Genomic DNA, 17,083 nt, shown 5'->3' on the forward strand with positions numbered 1-17,083 from the left:
GCTGTAAGTGTGAAAAATGGTGATAAATCACTTTTTTCAGTGTCGCTGTAACTTTGAACGGTCACTAAATGAACTGTTGTAAATTGAAGACTGCCTAGGTAGTCAGAACTACATGGACCAAAACAAAACAAAAGCATAAAAATTCAAGGAGAATAAAGATTAGCTTGTTACCTGATGAAAAATAAATAAAGTAACCAGTATGAGCCTGTGTCAAATTAGCATTTTAGCTCCAGATCACATACTCTTTTAAAAGTCTGTAAGAATTCTGATACATTTCCTTGGTACAGATAATTTCAAATATACAATGCCCTTAACTGCATAAAAGAAGAAGTAATGAAGGAATCTTCTTCCTGTGTGGGCTACCTATAGATTATCTTCAACATCATGTTCCAGGCCCCTTCAGTGCTGAAATATGGTAAGCCCCTGTGAGGAAGTGGAAATTCTCTGTAGTAGACCCATTACATTGAAGTATTTTCATCGAGGTATCCCTGGCACCATATTTACTGTCTTTTTGGTGCTAAACAAAGGCCTTTTTATTTCTTCAGAATATTAAATAGATTAATGCACAAATTTAAAATATATATTTTTCACAGAGGCTTTTAAACTATTCTGGTTTCTGCTTTTATTATTTGAATATTTAAATAATTTTGTTTATTCTGTGACAGAATTTAATGAATATTAAAAAAAAGTTGTTTTAATGTATTACAAATCTATGAATAAATTCCTATTTGGAGAGCAGTTTTCCCATTTTAATAAAGAAATAAATTGAATACCTTATAAATTAGAAAGTTGTGAACATATTAATACTCAGGCACCAATTCCCCCAAATTGCTGCAGATAAAAGGAAAACTAATTCTTGGAATTCTGAATCTCTGGTTTACACCAGGCTTATATTAACGAATTACAGCCATAACAATTCAACAACCCTAAAATAAGATGTGTGAAATTGTACATAATACTTGTAACAATTGTAACAATATTGTACCGCTGCATAATCCTTCTGTTAATCTGATGCAACCTTCTAATAAATTTCCATAGAAGTTGAGTATAGAAAATCACTGTCATAATGTGACTGTAGCTTGCATTCCCAGAATTGTTTGAACCTAAACTTCTGTCCTTCCAATATATACCCAAATAGCTTTTCAAGGGTATACCAAAAAGTCGGGCGACCTGATATTTTGGATGATAAGAGAGAAGCACTGAGAGCTCAAATCTTGATTGTGGTAGTCGATGTTTTCCCTCAAATCTCTTCAGACCTCATAGACAGGAACAATATTTAGAAGTATCAACGTTATTTAAGGAAGGCTAGTTGTACATGTTTCCAGACTACTGATGACTATTGGAAATCTCCAGAATTGTAAAAATGAGAAAGAAAAATTGTGGGAGTGAGAAATCTCTTCTATGTTAAGATTGCTTGCTGGTTAAAAAGGCTGCAAAAGTAATCAGACAAGAAGAGGCCAAGTCTTTCATTGCTTTCATACATGGTGTAGTTTCTTCTCTATCTATCTACTCTTGACTGTAGTGGTCCATGCTGTCTATTTAAAATCACAAATTAATAGCTAATGCCATGGCCATACTGTTTTTGAATTGAAAAATATTGAGCTGCTGATAATCATTTCAGAAAGACAGTGATTTACTTAATCACTGTGAAACAATCGTATTTGGGACCACCCAAATATAGATAAGATATATAGAAGTACAGGAAGCTGCAGGACAATGTAAAATAAGCTCATGTTAGAATTAAAAAATGCAGGTGAATTTTATTAATGAATACTTTAACATGGAATATATATTTTTCAACCACAAATTTTCTTCTGGTTATGAAGCAAAATTTATTCTTTGGACAACAGCAGGAGTCCCCAAGTGTGGCAACTTTAAGACTTGTGGGAATTCTGGGAGTGGAAGTCCACAAGTCTTAAAGTTGCTGAATTTGGAGATTTCTGGACTACAGGAAGATAAAATAAGGTGTGATGTATTACACCTTATTTTATATACGAGGTAAAGCTGCCAATAAAATGTAGCCTCACAACTAACTACATTTATGCTTTATGTGTATATCTACAGAGTATACATTCATTAGGAGGGACTGACATTTTTTAAAATAAAGGAATTGCTAATTTTTGAATTTTGTATTCCTGCATGGTGGAAGCAACTACCTATTGGTACATTTCCAAAAGTAAGCATTAGCTGCTTTCTTTGTTTAAGAAAAAAAGAACAATCCTACCTAAACGATGGGAGTTTTCATTGGGACTTGAAAGCAATGTACAGCAATGTACAGCAACAGGATGCTTTCTCACCTTGAATTTGAAGAGCTTCAGGATATCAAGAGCTTCACGATATCCCAAATTACAATTCCACAGAGTAATTAGTCATAAAATAACTAGTTAGTAGAGTTGTACTAATTAACATTTAATTTGGGGGAACTGAAACCGTGAGGATAAGATATGATATGCCTTACCATATGAGTTTTATGCTTAACATTATACAAATCTTAGAGAAAGAGAAGGAGTGCATATTGACCTGGCAAAATGATAAAGGGAGTGGAGGATAATTTTATTTTGTACATATTTAGCTGTAAAAACTACATTTCCATCTAAGATATGTTGATTAGAACCACTTTTTGTTCTTCACATACTGTATATCAGTAATCTGTGGTGAAGTTCTCTAAATGTCAAATGTATCCCATATAAGATATGTGACAAACATTTAGAAAATATGAATATTAAAAGCCACATATTAAAAAAGGAACTGGTGAAAAAGTTTTCTATTAAGTTAAAGGCTACAATTTATGGGAAAAGAGAAATGCTTATGAACAAATATACAAATATTTGACATCTGTTAAATAAAATCAGAAACTGATGTATAAAACAAGAATACTAAAGATTTTGAAAACAGAAAGAGAAATTGTCAAAAAGTATTAAGAGAAAGTACGTGTGGGAAGTGGAGGGATAACCTACCAATATATAATGCCATCTGATTGCTTGTTTCTTTAAGGCAATTTCATTCTATCCTTCATCTAAAAATGCCCCCAGAGCAATTTTAATCAAATTAATGAAATAGAGGCTTATTCACCCATAGGCTTATAAACAAAAAATGTATGGTATCAAAGGGGAAAGGATGAAGACAGACCAAATAAGCAAGCTCAATTGCTAGGTTTGTTAAATTGTAAGTTAAAATGTAGCACTTACAAGGACTGATTGTGGCATAATTCAGAGAAAAAGGAACTTGATAAAACTGGATCTTTAGTGGGGCTGATACCAATGGCCTTGCTTTCCATTTCTTTTTCCCTTGCTGCATAATTTCTGAGTGCCATCTCTTTCAATTCTGCCACATTGGTGGAAATTCAGAGAAGGCATCTCCAACAGACTTTCATAAGAGAGAGACTGTGATAGCTCAGGTATATTGACCCCCAGTTGCACAAGGATTTATAGTTTATAAGCTTCATATATAGAACAATATGCACAATATGCAGTGGAACTGTTTTAACAAGGAATCGCAGGAGAGTAATCACTGCCAGCTATCAATCACACATTTTGAACCAGCTGAGATTCTTTTCAAAGCCTGTTCTGTTATTGAGCTTTTCACAGGACTCCAATGTGTCATTATAGTCAGACATAACAGAACAAGCACACAGAAAACACAACAATTTTATCTGTGCAAATGTATTTCTGGCTAAGAAAGCCAGTTTGGTGTAGCAGTTAAGGCACAAGCTAGAAGTTGAAAGACCATCAGTTCTACTCCCATTTTAGAATTGAAGCCAGCTGGGTGACCATGGCCTCTCTCTCTCTCTCTCAATCCTAGGAAGGAGGCAGTGTAGCAAAATCTTGCCAAGAAAACTCCAGGCAGTCTTCAGGAATCAACACCCAGCTTGAAGGCACAATCTTCCCCCTTTTTGAACATCAACTTAATCTTAGCATCAATGTTCAAGGCTTTGTCTTCAAGTATAGTATGACTCAATCCACTCAGTCTGAATTTCTTCCTCTATCTAACTTGGAATTAACTAATGAGCCATCAAATTTTTGTCTATTTGTCTACTGTCATCAGACATGACTTTGGTTCAGAAACCTAATATCTTCAGTCTTATTAGCCTGTGTTAAATACCATCAAAGACCAGCTAGAATCCTGAGAGGCAACAGAAGCTGTGGTTTTGCATTCTTTAACCACCACTTTCTGATATTATCTCTCAGAAAAGGACCAGAGCATTTACAAGCAGGTTCTCCAAGTCCCAATTCAACAAATTTAGAAGGATAATCCAGACAAACTATATTTTCTGTTATGACTTCTTTTCTTTGCAACCCTGTATGTGAAATCTCCCCGACCTATTACTCTCTAGAAATGTTGAAAATCCAGGGAGTTATAATCTAGAAATTACTAGGTAGGAGAAAATTATTGTACAGGACTACTTAGAAATACATTATTGCTTTCAGTGGGGCTTTCTGGAATAGAAACAAGAAAAAAAGAGAGAATTAGTCTGAACATATTGTACAAGTGATCTGCCAATGACTGATAGAAGAACTGACCTTTGATTAAGAAAATTATTGGAATCAATTCAATCAGGTTTTAGTATACTTTTTGGAATGGCAATTCTAATCTGGATTTTTAGCATTGTGCTCCGTAATTACACATGTACCACCAATCTCTCTCTCTTAGTGAAACTTTATTATGAAATGGTATGTTTCTCATGGATAAGAAGTTCGTAAAACTTATCTAATCATCTATATAAAATGTTTATAATCAAGCATGAGTTTTGAATTGCTGATTATTAATGAACAACTTTATTAATGAACAACTACTTGGCTAACTATTCTTCAATCAGGAGGTTTAATTGATCTGAAAGTGTTCCTTTGGTTAGGAGGTGACAAATGTCCTTTTGGAAGACATACTCAGAGCCAAATTGTAACATGCCAATCTTAGAACTGCCAGTTGCTGCTTAATTTTATTTTCTCAGATAGTATGCAAGAAATAACCTTGATTTTTATAAGTTTGTTTTCAATTTTATAACTTGATTAATGTACATGATTAAATGTAATAAGAAAACAGGATAATTGTCACACAAAGACCTTTTACTGATAATGTTGTAATGCTTTCTGATAGCATTCTTATCAACCAACTAGTTGTTTAGATTTGTTTTTCAATACAAAACATTATTAAGTATTGAATATTTATTCCTCATTTTAAAGGTAGTATAATGCTGAAATTTTTCCAAGAAAGGGTAGTTATTCTTGCAGTTTTTACTCTGTTATACTTTTATATATTGTATTATTGTTATACTATGTACATATTTTTTCTCAACAAGTCCCAATTTCTTTTTTGGTGTAGAGCAAGGTGGTAGTGAGTTTGTTGGTTCAGGCCAGAATCATTCCAATTCAAAATTGGGCAGGAATTTTTGTCCTCAATCAAGTTTTAGGTTAAGATGATTCCAGTACTCTTAATAAGTAGCTCACTCAGTATTATATTTGATGAAATAAATGAACAAATGAAGACAGAAAAATATTTCTATGCTCATTGGATAGTTAATATGTGTTTGATTAACAACTTCAGATATCTGAGACTCTTTTTTCCTTTGACCTAGGTTCAGATCACCATGTTAACTATTAATGAGATGCAACAAATCGGTTTTACAGCTCTTTAAGGAGACTGTATTCTACAGAAAGTACATTGCCAAGTAATGAATTGCTTTACTCTTTTCTGGCTGTTGTAATCTGTTGATAAATACTTCCAGAGCATGAAACTGGAATTCTGATTTCAGTATCTAGTTGTAGATACATATTGTAAGTGCATATTTGTAGAATGGGTACACTAACAACAAAGCATACTCATTACTTTTTTTAAAAGAAAATGTTAAAATGTTAAAAGAACCTTTTTCTCCTAAGTTTGCTTGAGCAAATTATTTTTTCTTTTGAGAGGGAAAGGTCTCACACTTCTTTCCTTTCTCTTCTAGGTAAATCCTAGAGTAACCAAGGTATTAGAAACATATACAATACATCTCCACACAGATATTTAAACCATTCACATTTATTTCGGTTGAATTGTGAAGTTGCTGCTACATAACAAAAGTTCTACATGCTGTGAAAGAGTACTGATCCATGTTTTTGCTACTTATAAACTGTATGACAAACATAGGCTTTTGTGGCTGTGTGTAAAAGTTTGTAAAGGTATATAATAAAAATGGGGAAAGCTAGAAGTAGAATAAGACATGCTGAATTAGTATCATAACTCCACCCATTGTGCTATGTTATGCTAATGACTATGTTAATGACTGATTATCAGTCATTGAGACTAAGGGAAAACAAGTGTTGATTGCAGTTTCTGGACTGAAGAAATGGACCATTTTCAGATTTATGTACAGTAATGAGAATTTCAGACCCAATTCTGAACATGAATATGGCAAATTACTCTGAAGTCTTAGATCCAAGTTATGTTAATTTAGAATTTGAAACCATACAGGTGTTGTACAATGGCAATGGTGAGTATGAATTATTATATTTATGAATGAGTGAGGAAGTAAAGGAAACTGGGTAAGTCAAATATTTTACTTTTCATAATTCAGGTGAGGATTAAAAAAAATTTTTTTTGTATTATTTAAATTTTGTTTTTTTTAATTCATGAGTAAATGTATGTTAACAAATTAATACATCTTTGATTGTTGAAAAGTTTGTAGGATATAACCTATTGATGAATCCTACCATTAATGGATTAATCCTATTTATATAATTGGTAAGACTTTTATACTATTGGCTTAAATTTTGAGAACTATCTTAGATGAATAGGAGAGCTGTTTAAGATATTAATGTATAATGAATCTTCTAGGAAATAATAAAACAAAGACATAGAGTAAAATAATTAATTGAAATAATTGGATACATTTACATATTATATGAATCAAAAAATCTCATGGATGGAAGTAACTCTTTCCTAGCATTAGAGACTTTTCTGAAGATTTAAGTCTTTGCATAAGTATTTAAATTAGGGTAATTTAAACTTAGTCATTTTTTCCTTGAGTGAGAACTTTTTGAATGAGATTTAATGCTTTTGCCCATTTGTTTTGTTGGCTGTTCACAGTATTCTCACAGTATTCTTCAACCTGAAAATTAAAATATGGCAATACTATTCCAATCTTCTTTCTTCTAAGCTCAATTTTGCTTCTATAGATGCCACAGGGAATACCACTGCTTTCACAATTCTGATTATGATTTTGACTGTCTGCTCTTCCCCAGTGCTCATTTGTGACTGATTCCTTGACTGCTTATTTCTTTATTGTTGATAGTTGATCTTAAAAAGCAGAAGGTATCCCCCATTTTGATATCTTCATTACTAATTATATGGCTTGTTGTTCTACCTGTTGCCATTTTATTTAATTTTAGTCCTATTTTTCACTTGCTCCTTAACTTTTATTAGTAGAATTTGCAGAATTTTTATCTAGTGAAGTAGTGTCATAAGCATAGTACAGGTTGTTGATATGTCTTCTTTCAGTATTAAAATCATGCTCATCTTACAATTTAGGTTCCTTTAGTATATGTTCACCATATACTATAACAACTGAGGGAAGAGTATGCAGATTTATCACACACCTTTGGTAACCTGAGCAAATCTGTTTCATCATGTTCTGTCCAAAATGTGGTTTCCTGATCTGTATATAAGTTTTCTATGAAGATAATGAGATGTTCTGGGATTTTCATTTTTCTGAGCACATTCCATCGCTTCTTGTTTTTTCTAAGACCACTCTGAAACTATTAAGCCCCATTTTTTCTTGGCTTTGGCTTACCTTCTTGGTGATTTCATGGTTCTGATACCCAATGTGCTTTCTTTTCTTTCTTCATTTACGGCAGAGTCTTGTGTTATTTTTAAGGCTCTTAATAACTTTTAAGTCTTGCTTAGTCGGTTAATAACATTTAAAGTTAAATCCATAACTGCTGTTCTCTATCAATGAAGTTCAAGGTTTCAAAAGAATTCCTGAAGTTCTCTTTGAAAAATGGTAAGTATATGTTCAAGATTATATAGTAGAAACTGTCTGGCTTTCTTCTTTAACTTAACTTGGAACTTACACATGAGAAGTTCATTATCTGTTCCAGAGTCAGTACCAACCATATCTTTGATGCTATAATTCAGCTGTCTCCAAGCAGTGGGCTGTGGCCGTGACCCACTGGTGGCCTGTGAGAAAATTTTGGTGGGCTGCAGAGAAATCTCACCCCCAGAACACCCCCCCCAAAGCAATTAATCCAGGCTGCACAGAAACACAAGGCTGCACCACCCACATGGCCCGCGGGAACCCTCCCCACCCACTCACTCCTTACCCAGTAAACTTGCCTACTAAATTTCCTTTTTCTGACCATCATCTGTTCTGCTGTGCCGGGAGATTTAGATTAGCTAGGAACCAGGAAATGGTTGGATTTCTTGCTTTCTAGCTACTTTTTAGATCTTTTTAGATCTTCGGCTCAGCACAGCCAAACCTCCCGTAGGACTGAAGGTTTGCTTGCAAGCAAATTCAGTGCAGACTCACAGCAAGCAAATTTGAGAGACTGAGCTAGCCGATGGCAGATAGATAGATCACTGAATGATTCTTTGAGCAACTCAATCTGCCTGCTTTGCCTGATTTTGGGTAAAAGTTGCTCTTTTTTATAAAAAATTCAATATTTACATGCATGGTGTGTTGTGAGTTAATTTTGTGAGTTTGCTTGCTAGCAAATTTTATGTATCAGACTGAGCTAGCCAATGGCAGATAGATAGATCTCTGAATGAATCTGTGATTCTGTGAGCAACTCAATCTGCCTGCTTTGCCTGCTTTTGGGTAAAAGTTGCTCTTTTTTGTAAAAAAATTCAATATTTATATAAATATTTATAATATTTACATAAAAGCCATGCCCAGTCAGTCACATGACCACCAAAGCCACACTCACAAATTAGGCCATGCTCACATTACCGGTTAGTGGTCCCTGGGATCTAAAATTATGAGTTTGGTGGTCCTTGAGGTCTAAAAGGTTGGCGACCCCTCCTATAATTGACTCCTGCACTTTCTTTTAGCAACAATACTATCAATTTGATTTCCATGTACTACATCTGGTGATATCCGTGTGTAAAGACATTATTTGTTTGGTTGGTTGTTGGCTTTGAAGAAATTATTGGAGTGGCTGAAATTGTGAAGTTAGTTTCCTGCTTCATTTTGGTTTCCTAAGCAATGCAATCCAACTGTATTTTCCACTTTCATGTTCCAACTTTAGTATTCCAGTCTTCAATCACAAGCAACACATTTTGGTTGCACGTTTGGTCAATTTAACATTGAACTTGATCATTAACCTCCCCTTTTTCTGCATCGGTGGTTAGAGCATTTGGAGCTTAAGACTCAAATGATTGTCATATTAAAGGGTTGTCCACAAGTCTAATCAATATTATTCAGCCATTGATTGCTTTGTAGACAAGTAGTCTTCTTGCTATACCCTTTCTAACTATAAAAACAACTTTGTTTCTTCTTTGTTTTTCACATCTTCAGTAATAAATAGTGTGATTTTCTGACTGAAAGTGTCTGATCTCAGTCTGTCTCAATTCACTGATGCCTAAGATATCAATCTGTAGTTGTTTCATTTTATCTTTCACTGTGTTGAGCATTCATGCTGCTTATGTTCTATGATGCTACTTGTAATTCTATCTATGCAGCTTTGGCTTTTCTTTCCCCATATTCCCCCATCAGCAACTAGACATCCTAAATACTTTAATCTAGATACATCATAAACACCATTAGTACTCTGATAGATCATTGTTTCTTTCTCAGTAACATGTCAAGTGCTATCCAACTGAGACACCCATCATCTGGCACTATATCATCAGTCATTTTATATTTTCCGTTCATACGGTTTTCTTGGTAAAATATAAGAATGGCTTACCATTGCCTTCTCCCATAAGTTAATGCTTTTACCATTGTCACTAAAGTGATCATCTGTCTCCAGAATCTTTCTTTGTTGCTGTTGCCCTGGACGGGTTTTTGTTGGGCAGCTGGAAATAAATACTCTTGGAATACACAGCCAATGTTTTTCATGCATTCCTCACATAAGCAATCCCCTTATTACGATAAGATAGTGCAACTGGACTTAGGGTAGAATTAGTGGCTACTTTGAAAAATATTCTTATGTCTGTTCAGAGTAGATATATTTTACATGTTGTACAGTATACTTCTAGACTGCCAGTATGCCAATAATAGTTATTTATTAAATCTTGGCAATTAGCTGAGATAATTTCTTGCTATTTGATTAGAGTAACTTTTAACTTTAGTTGGATTCGAATTGTCAGTGCCTAGATTTATTTTTCCTTCCAACACAGCCATGACTGATATAAAGCAAATCAGGCAGATATGGCTCTAAGTGGAGACAGAAGAAAGAACAAATGTTTGATTGAATTACTTTTTTATTCAGTAATGTTAGTTGAAACAAATAGTATTGTTGCACTTTTTTAAAAGGATAATTCTATATTCAAAATTAAGTAACAAAATGAAAATAGAGTTGACCTTTCATTATCATGATCAATAGTAACAGAGAAAATGTGCTCAGGTTATTTTGATGAATGCACTCATTTTATTTATTTAAATATACCCATATTTCATATATATTTGACCTGCTGATTAATCAAATGAAAGAGATTTAAAACAGGAGATTGGAAGAGTGAATAAAATTGTGGGCAGAATTGGAGAAAAGCAACCCAAGCAATGTATTTTCCACTTATATTAATAGTTTGATTATTTATAGACTATTATAAACTAAATTTAGTATAAGATCAACTGAATTTCAATGTATCAATATGTACACTAAAAAAAGGCAACAAAAGTTTAGAAAATGGAATTGCAATACTTGGAGACAGCAGAATAAAAGATAAACAACTGGAGAAAATACAAAATGCAAAGACCTGCAAATAGAAGTAGAATATCTGTGGCAAAAGAAAGCAAAGTTAGTACTGGTAGTAATAGATAACTTGGGTATAATCCAAAAACATCTGCAGCATTGCCCAAGACAAACCCAGTGTGTAATCTGCAGGTCCTCCGGCACTCACAATTTCTGCTCAAGGAGCAAGTGGCAGTTGTGGCCAGGACAGCCTTCACTCAATTTCAGGTTGTGTGTCACTTATATCCTTTCCTGGATTGAGAAGCTCTCTTTTCAGTCTGTCATGCCCTTGTAATCTCCTAGATGGATTACTCCAATGTGCTTTACATGGGGCTACTCTTAAAGAGTATTTGGAAACTGCAACTGGCGCAGAATCCAGCACTGCAAATGTTTTGGGTATCCATAGGATAGTGCATTTAACACCTCTGCTATGTGAGTTGCGCTGGGTGCCAGTTTGCTTTCAAGTCCAATTCAAGATGTTGGTAATCACCTATAAAACCCACTCAGGACAAGGAACTAGTATACCTGAGAAACCATCTAGTCACAATTACATCTACTTGTCCCATCGAGTCAAGCAGAAGGACATTCTATTTATCCCATCAATCAAGGAGTTCAACTGGTGGGATCTAGGAGAAGGGCCTGTTGCCCTGCCCTGTGGAACATCTTACTTCCAGAGGTGAGGTGAACCCTCACTCTTCTTTCTGTTCTTTAACAGAAGAGTATTAAGACCTTGCTTTGCCAATTAGCATGGAGGTCTTAATAAAAGCATAATGCCCTGGGGATACTCTCACTACCTTATTAACCTCCTAGTCTTTTTCACCTGATTTATCTCCACATGTAGGTTTTGACCTGTTTTTAACTCTGTTTTTAAGCAAAACTTTTATTTATTATTTACTGTATATGATTTGAGTATGCTATTGTAAACTGCTCAGTCACTAAGTTGAGATGGGTAGTATAGAAATTTAATAAATTTTAATAAAATAAAATAAATGCTAAGAGCAAATTAGAAAAATTAGCTGTAAAATCTTCAGGATGGTAACATTTAATCACCATGTTATGTTTCTGTTTCTTCCCTATTCAGTACTCATCTTCTAATTGTAGTCTTTGTTCTTCTCCTTTCCCAGGCTCAGCAGAATCTTTCAGTATGAACAGTACTGACCATGTGATTGGTGGCATTTGTGCAATATGTGGGGACCGAGCAACTGGCAAGCATTATGGTGCTTCTAGTTGTGATGGATGCAAAGGCTTCTTCCGACGCAGCATACGAAAGAGCCATGTTTACAGCTGCAGGTAAGAGCAAAATAAGTGCTAAGGACTTCTTATTTCTTTGTGTTATGTTGATATATTTCTATTCTATCTTTCCTCCAAACCCAGAGTGGAACATACGGTGAAGACAAAAGTAACATTTGAAGTGAAGGCACAGTAATACAGTTGTGTATAAAAGGTACCAGCCTCAGTCCTTGACATCCATAATTAAAATTATTTGATTTGGGAGCTCATACAAAAAGAACATAAATTCTAACTTAAAAGAGAGTTTCAGAGCCTTTTAGAAAACCTTTCTAGAGTAGTTTTGGCCTTCATCAGAGATATCTTGGAATAATTCTGGAAAGCATAGTTACATATCTGATGACAGTATTTGGAGCATACCAGATCCAAGCAACCAGAGCCACTCATAAACAATTTGATTGACTTCTCCCTATGTTACAAGGATCTTCTCAGATTACTTGCCTTCTTGTGGGAATGAAAAAGTAAGGTTTCCTGGATCTTGGGTGAGGTCAAGTTTTTGCCACTTGTGGCTGCTCATTGTTTCCAAATTAGATCATTGCTTGATGCTTCCTTCAAGCCTAGCTGGCAGGATCCCAACAAAGAATGAATGGATAGTGTTGCATAGAATATTCAAAGATAAATAAGGTAATAATATGATCTGAAGTATTGAGTCTTTGAAGGTCAAACTAGCACCTTGAACTAAGCCTCGAAATATGGTAGTTGTCAAAGAAGTTTGTCATTTTGATGTAATAAATTTTAATTTATTAATTATATTTCCTGCTTTTCCATTGCAGAGAATGCTCAAGGGCATCCCACATAAAGCACATTGCAGTAATTATCTCATGATAACCAAGCCATAAATGTCAAAGTCCAGTTTTGACAGAATAGCCATAAATGAAAAAGTAATGAAAACTGGTAAAGGCATTGCTAATACATACACATCCAAAAGAAGTATTGACTTGAAGATCACTGCAAGGTTCATTTAGCAAAACTACAACGTTGTCCAAGATACATTATATGGATTGTGTATGGTGCTTACTGAAGGATTTAAAATATGATTAAACTGGAAAAAAGATTAGTAAAGATTTCCATGGATTTGTACCATAGAGGATACATAGAATTTATCTCTTTAACTTGACACATAGATAGATATATTGAGATCCATATAGCTGGAAAGTGTCAAAAAAGTCACTTATGCACTGAAGGATCAGTCACTGATGCTTCTGGCTTTTCATCTTTGCTGCATTCTGTTTTTCAATGCAAAAGTTTAATTCTGAATAGAAATTAGGAGACGAAATTTGAATTACCTTCTCTAAAAGAACTTTACAATAGAATAACTGAGTTGGAAGGGACCTTGGATGTCTTCTAGTCCAAACCCCTACTTAGGCAGGAAACCCTATACCTTTTCAGACAAATGGTTGTCTAATCTTTTTTTAAAAAACTTCCGCTGTTGGAGCATTCATAACTTCTGGAGGCAAATCGTCCCATTGATTAATTATTCTGTCTGTCAGGAAATATCTTCTTAGTTCTAGGTTGCTTCTGTCATTTTTTAGTTTCTCTCCATTGCTTCTTGTCCTACCCTGAGGTGCTTTGGAAAATAGCTTGACTCCCTCTTCTTTGTGGCAGCCCCTGAGATATGCTAATGTTAAACTCCATTCCAATTTTATTCCAATTTCCAATGTTAAACTCAATTCTATTTTATTCCCAAGAAGACTAAATGTAGATTCTGATGTTCAGAAATTACTCCTCTACCAGCTTTCATTACTTATTGTTGCCTTATTGTGAGTCCCTTGTTTTATTTTTTACTTGTCTTATCTCTGTTATTTTTCTTTTTCCTCAAGTTATTCCTAGATCTGTGCTACAAAGTACTCTCTGGCATTTTGTTTTATCTTCTTCTCATTTTTTGAGAAAATTGACTAGGATTGTTGCTGAGGTTAAAAAGTACTTTTCCCTCCACTATTACTGTTATAAATTCAGGTCTCTTTTTCAAGATGTTTTCTTATCTTGAGATTCTGGCTCAAATAATGACAATTTGTATGCATTACTGTGGAAAATGGTCTTTTGCACACATGTTGTTGGATTTCATTTATGCTGAATGAAGGATTATGTATGTACGTAGTTCTACTGGCTCAATTAAAACACAGTAGCTCATCTCTTTATGCCACTCCTTGCTCAAAATGATGCTCTAATGGCATTCTGTAGGCAAGCGCCCCCTCTCTCTCTTTCTCTCTAATCAGGATATCTTCCTATCTCTTTTATTATTTAAAGAAATTGCTTTGCTTTTCCCCATTGTTCTTACATGAGTTTATAACAGTGTTCTGGTATGAAATAATGATGTTGGGACAGGCAGCCTCAGTGTGTCTCTGGCTGGAAATGTTTCTTAATTCTGATGAGAGTTTCACTGATAGATTAATTCATTAATTTGCTTGAAATATATATTTATCAATTGCTATTAATAAAGATAGATGGATATTTTGTGATCAAAGGCAGTATCTCTTGGATCCAGCTCGGGGTACATGTAATATGGAAAGACGATGCTTTAATCTTTTGAGTGGCTATTTTATAGAAGCATCATTTTGACTACTTAGATACTAACAGCTAAAGCAGAAGCCATCATTCTGATCTAACAGAACTCATTTCTTTTGTTTTTTTGCTCCTGATCATATTCAACAGCAGGAAAGGATCAAAGGGAGACCAAAAGAGTTATCCTAAGCATTCGTGAAACCGAGAGCAGAATTTATATGCCTTGCTTTCAGTAGATGATGAATAACCTAATGGGATTTTACTTACCCATCAGAAGGAATTATTCCTGTTAGAAGAATGGCAAAGAGAAATGTTTCAAGCCTGATTAAAGAAAAAATGCTGGTGAAGGTTGAGAGTCAAAGACATTGTTTTGACAGTGCCCATTAATTGTTTCACTTGTGCTAATCAAGATCCTTCTGTACTTGTACTCTAATATATTTACCCTTGATTCTGTCCAACAGATTTAGCCGGCAATGTATTGTTGATAAGGACAAGAGAAATCAGTGCAGATACTGTCGCTTAAAAAAGTGCTTTCGTGCTGGAATGAAGAAGGAAGGTAACTAAAAAGAAAAAAAGAAATTAGCAGGAAATAAAATATATAAGAATATGTACTAGACACTGATATTTAGTTTGAAAGGAGGGATTTTTTTAAAAAAAATAGAAGTTTAAACATATCTTTTATATATTGCATTGCTATGCAATTTTTGTTACAAATGCTAAAAATTGATGTGATAATTTCAAATATACTTAAACACATGGTTCAGTGGTATCATAAGACAAAAATGCATTTCCCCAATCTTTGCAAAAATAAGTAGTAGTGTAGTGGCACCTATTGTGACTTTATAGATTAAATGCTGTATTTAGATAGAAGACTTGAATTAACAAAGTCTCAGTAAATATCCTTTTAGATGAATTTTAGTGTGGCATTTCTTTTGACCTCAGTTTTTCACATATAAATTGACAAAAGTAATGATAATTTATCAGTGATGTTATGAATTATGGCATATTAATAATATTACTCTTACTTCCTTATAAAACACGTTGGTTGTTAATACGTGCATAAATTGTACAAGATCTAAAGAATGATTGATGGAACTAGATGTGAATAGTAAAACTATCCATTGAGAATCTTGCCATCTGGGACTTCTGGTTGTGCTCCTGTTGGGTTGGAGCGGAATCCGTGATCATGCACGGTTTTACTCTGTGCTCACTCGTTGAAGGGTCCCAATTGGGCATGGAACCACACTGTAGGGTTGGTGAAGAAAGGGGGAACCACCTGGAGGGTTGAGGGGAGCCGCATCTCCCCTCCCTGGCAAGGTAAACCCCCTCTGAAAATGAGTTGCAGTGGTGGTCTAAAATGGCCACCATGAAGATGGGAAACAGTCTGGGAAACTAAGACTATGCTGAAGCGGTGAAGCTGTGAGCAGTGTGTGAACCAGGTGAAATACAGGGCCATTAAAAGGTACCCTGGAATTAAAAAACAAATAATTTTTAATGAAAGATAGTAGAAGCGGTGACCAGAAAGAGAGAGAAGAAAGTTGAAAACTTGCAAAATTGATTTTGGATTTTGAAAAGATTTAATTTGGAGGTAGAAAACTCAGAGGAAGACATATTATTATAAAAGACTTGGAAATTAAATTGGATAATTATCTGGATTTTGGCACTAATAGGTATAATTAAATGCTGGAATTGAATGTGTTAAAAAGAAGTAATAGCTAATAATTGGAATTAGTGAAATTAATAAAAGCTTTTAAAAAAAGGAAAAAGTGAAAAGAAAGGGTGGAACATGGAATGGGCCGCACCTAATGGAAAAGGAAAAATTTCAGTGACTGTTTAAAAAGTGCTTGATCTTTTTAAAATTGAAATTTGAAATGAAATAAGAGGAATTCCATTATAATAAAATAAAAACCCTGAAAAGTGAAATACTAGAATACTAGAAAAAAACAAAACAAAACAAAACAAAAAACCAGATACATGAAGAAATTGTCCTGGGATTGTTTGGGGACTTTGGGAAAAATTGGAAAAGAAATCAATAGAAGGAACCTGGAAATAAAGATTTATGGACATTGATTGTTGAAATTAAATATAAAAAATGCTGGTTGAAATAAACTACTGGATAATTGATTTGATATAAATATTAAAGAAAGAAAAAGAAGTGCACAAAATGGGAGAATTATGTGTGGAAATAAGATTGGAACTATAAAGCATGAGGAAAATGATAAAAGAAAGCTTGGAAATGTACAGTATCATACTACAAAAATTAGAAATGGCAACAGAGACTAAAGAAGAACAAAGAGAAACAGTGTCAGGGGGAAGGAGTTAAACAAAGAACAAACCAGCTCTAAAGAACAAGTGAAACAATGAACATTAAAACAGGGGGGAAAAGAATTAAAACTAAAAATTTGAGTTTGATGTGATAATTAAAGAGG

General features: G+C 34.2%; 1 protein-coding gene across 3 annotated transcripts in view; it reads left to right on the forward strand.

Moving 5' to 3' along the window:
- HNF4G (hepatocyte nuclear factor 4 gamma) overlaps positions 1-17,083 on the forward strand; it is an 83,864-nt gene that overhangs the window by 29,239 nt on the left and 37,542 nt on the right. For all 3 annotated transcript variants that reach the window (XR_015743242.1, XR_015743241.1, XM_026706070.2), the window contains exons 2-3: positions 11,990-12,155; positions 15,116-15,210. Coding sequence is in view for 1 of the 3 variants with exons in the window: in XM_026706070.2 (XP_026561855.1) it covers positions 12,010-12,155; positions 15,116-15,210 (241 nt within the window). In the remaining 2 variants the exon portion in view is untranslated. The remainder of the gene's footprint in view (positions 1-11,989; positions 12,156-15,115; positions 15,211-17,083) is intronic.

The sequence above is a fragment of the Pseudonaja textilis genome, chromosome 3 (assembly GCF_049901715.1).
Source record: "Pseudonaja textilis isolate UNSWEBS1 chromosome 3, rPseTex1.2, whole genome shotgun sequence".
NCBI lineage: Eukaryota > Metazoa > Chordata > Lepidosauria > Squamata > Elapidae > Pseudonaja > Pseudonaja textilis.